At 32.6% G+C, this 2,481-nt stretch overlaps 1 protein-coding gene across 1 annotated transcript in view; it reads left to right on the top strand.

Moving 5' to 3' along the window:
- Window positions 1-2,481, top strand: part of tmem151ba (transmembrane protein 151Ba) — a 7,462-nt gene continuing 4,981 nt past the window's right edge. Inside the window, exon 1 of the mRNA XM_016506866.1 lies at window positions 1-247. Coding sequence (XP_016362352.1) covers window positions 170-247 — 78 coding nt within the window. The 5' untranslated portion in view covers window positions 1-169. The remainder of the gene's footprint in view (window positions 248-2,481) is intronic.

Here is a 2,481-nt window from a genome sequence, read left to right as displayed (position 1 = left end):
CGGATTTGCTTCTTTTATTTCCAAAACACAAATCCCGAGGGAAATGCTCGCAGTCCCTCCAGTATCTGTTCCTCCGCGGACTCTTAAGGATGCTGCCTCGCTGAGGATCCGTGATGGACCGTGATGATGGATAACACATGGCTGTGATGCTGGGATCATCTTCTTCATCATGTCTCCAGCGGCTCCGGTAACGGACAGCAGCGCTGTTGATGTCCTCCGCGAGCAGACGGACGCGCCGCGGGAAGCGGTGAGTTCAGCCGCGGCGCGATGAGAGAAAACCGTTGTTACAAACCGCGACGGAAGAAAACGGATAGTCGCTGCATTCTCTGAGTTTCAGAAAGGCTGCGATTTATGTTTAATTGACCCAAACATGCGGAGGATTGTGTGCGTGCGTGCGTGTGTGCGAGTGTGTGTGTGTGTGCGCGAGTGTGTGTGTGTGCGTGTGTGCGAGTGTGTGTGTGTGTGCGTGCGTGTGTAGGTGAGTGAAAGGAGATAAACACAAAGATTCATATCAAAATATTATTCACATTTCTGTTATTTCATATATACATAACTAAGTATCCTTGAATGTTATGAAAATAATTTAAAAAACACTTAAATATTTTTTATAACAAAAAAATTTCAAGATTTATTTTTGCCATTTATTTAAAATACTTTTATAATTTATTTTGAAATTATATATTGTTTAAAAAATACTGCTATTATAACTTTATCATTATTATGAATATACTTAGCATTTTTGACTGTAACCCCCTTCTCATTATCATTCTCATAATAATTTAGAGTATAAATCAAATTTAAGAGTATGCTTGTTATGAAAATAATGTCATTTTTTAGAATACTTCAGTAAAATAATTACTGAATTATTGTATAAATAATTTATTATATACAATTGTATTATTATATAATTTATAGTATAATTTAAATGTAACAGTATGCTTGATTGTTATTAAAATAATGTACAAAATTGTAAAATATTAATGTACATGAATTATATTATTATTATTATTAATAATAATACAAATATTTTAAAATTATTTTTCCTTTAAGAGTATGATAAATTCTCTTAAATTCTGCAAAAATTGTATCATTTTAAAATAAATGATAAAATGATTAAATTACTTAAATTATTTTATGATTTATTTACATAAATTATATGTAATTTTATGTCTTTATTATTATTTATTACAGGTTTTTTCCCCCTTCTTTACATTTTGGTGTGAAATGTGACCTGCATTTTGTGAAAACCACCCGGTGACATTTAAGTGGTTTGTAATTATTTATGATATATATTTTAGACTTTGAAAATTCATAAAACTAACTTACATGTTACCAACAGTTTAGGGCCTCCCTGATGATCTAAACCTCATGAATTGGCAGTGAGGTCGGCCTCTGTTATGTCACGTTACTAAACACCTGCGCTAAAATAGTCCGAATGAAAGTGGGACGCCTCGCTTGCACCTCCCAAAATATACAGAGCGACAGCAGCAGAGAGTCCTCACTATATAAGAGGGTGAGTTTTCACTGGGACCGTCTGACAGAGCCTCGGGCCTCGGCCTTTAGCACAATACAGAGGCTTTGTTTCACTGAAGTGCTTTAGAGAACAGATCCGTCCCTAGTGCTTCAGCTTCAGCTTACACAGTTAACCTAAGAGCTTTTCTCGTCTCATGCTCTACACTTCATTTGGCTGCTGAAAGATGGTGATTAACTGGTTTGATCATTATTTCCTCAGAAGTGTTTAAGTGTAAAATGCCCCTCTGCTCACTGAAAGCTCTCCGTTCAATAATTAGTGCAGACTAGAAATGATGAGCATGAACACCTTTAGTCAATGAAAAGTTATTTGTTTAACTGTAATGTTTACAAAATTAGCAGAATCTAATTCATATATTCAAGATGAATGAAAGACGAAAGATCAAATTAGCTCAACTTGTGAAGGTCTTGGTTGAACCTTTTTTGGCATTACCCACAAGCACACTTAGACATCAGTTAGATGTGGATTAACCTAATTGTGGTTAGGGTTGGTTTTAGTTTAGTTTGAATTAGATGTTAATTTTATATTTTAATTTTAGTAAAACATTTCTGTTGTTTTTGTCATTTTTATTAGTTTTTTTGTATTATTATTAAATATATCTGTAGTTTTTAAATTTTAGTCTAGTTTAAATTTATTTAGATTGAGTTATTTAAGTGCTTCAAGTTAAATTAAACAAAAATGTGAAATGTTGTTTTGGCTGACAGGGTTCTCATAGTTAACAAATTAAAATTTGTTAATCCAAAAAAATAACCTTTCATTACTTGAAATAAAATAAACTTTATCTGAGATATTTTTAAATATATAAAAAAAGTTATTTCGGGCAACATTTCACCTTTTCATTTTAACTTGATGTACTAAAATGACAAAAACTGAAATAAAAATTAGTAAAAACCAGTGTTGGGGGTAGCGCATTACAAGTAATGCGAGTTACGTAATCAGATTACTTTTTT

This window comes from Sinocyclocheilus anshuiensis, unplaced genomic scaffold (assembly GCF_001515605.1).
Source record: "Sinocyclocheilus anshuiensis isolate Anshui unplaced genomic scaffold, SAMN03320099.WGS_v1.1 scaffold534, whole genome shotgun sequence".
NCBI classification, from domain to species: domain Eukaryota; kingdom Metazoa; phylum Chordata; class Actinopteri; order Cypriniformes; family Cyprinidae; genus Sinocyclocheilus; species Sinocyclocheilus anshuiensis.
The sequence above is the reverse complement of the archived record's forward strand: the minus strand, read 5'-3'. Positions and strand labels throughout refer to the sequence as shown.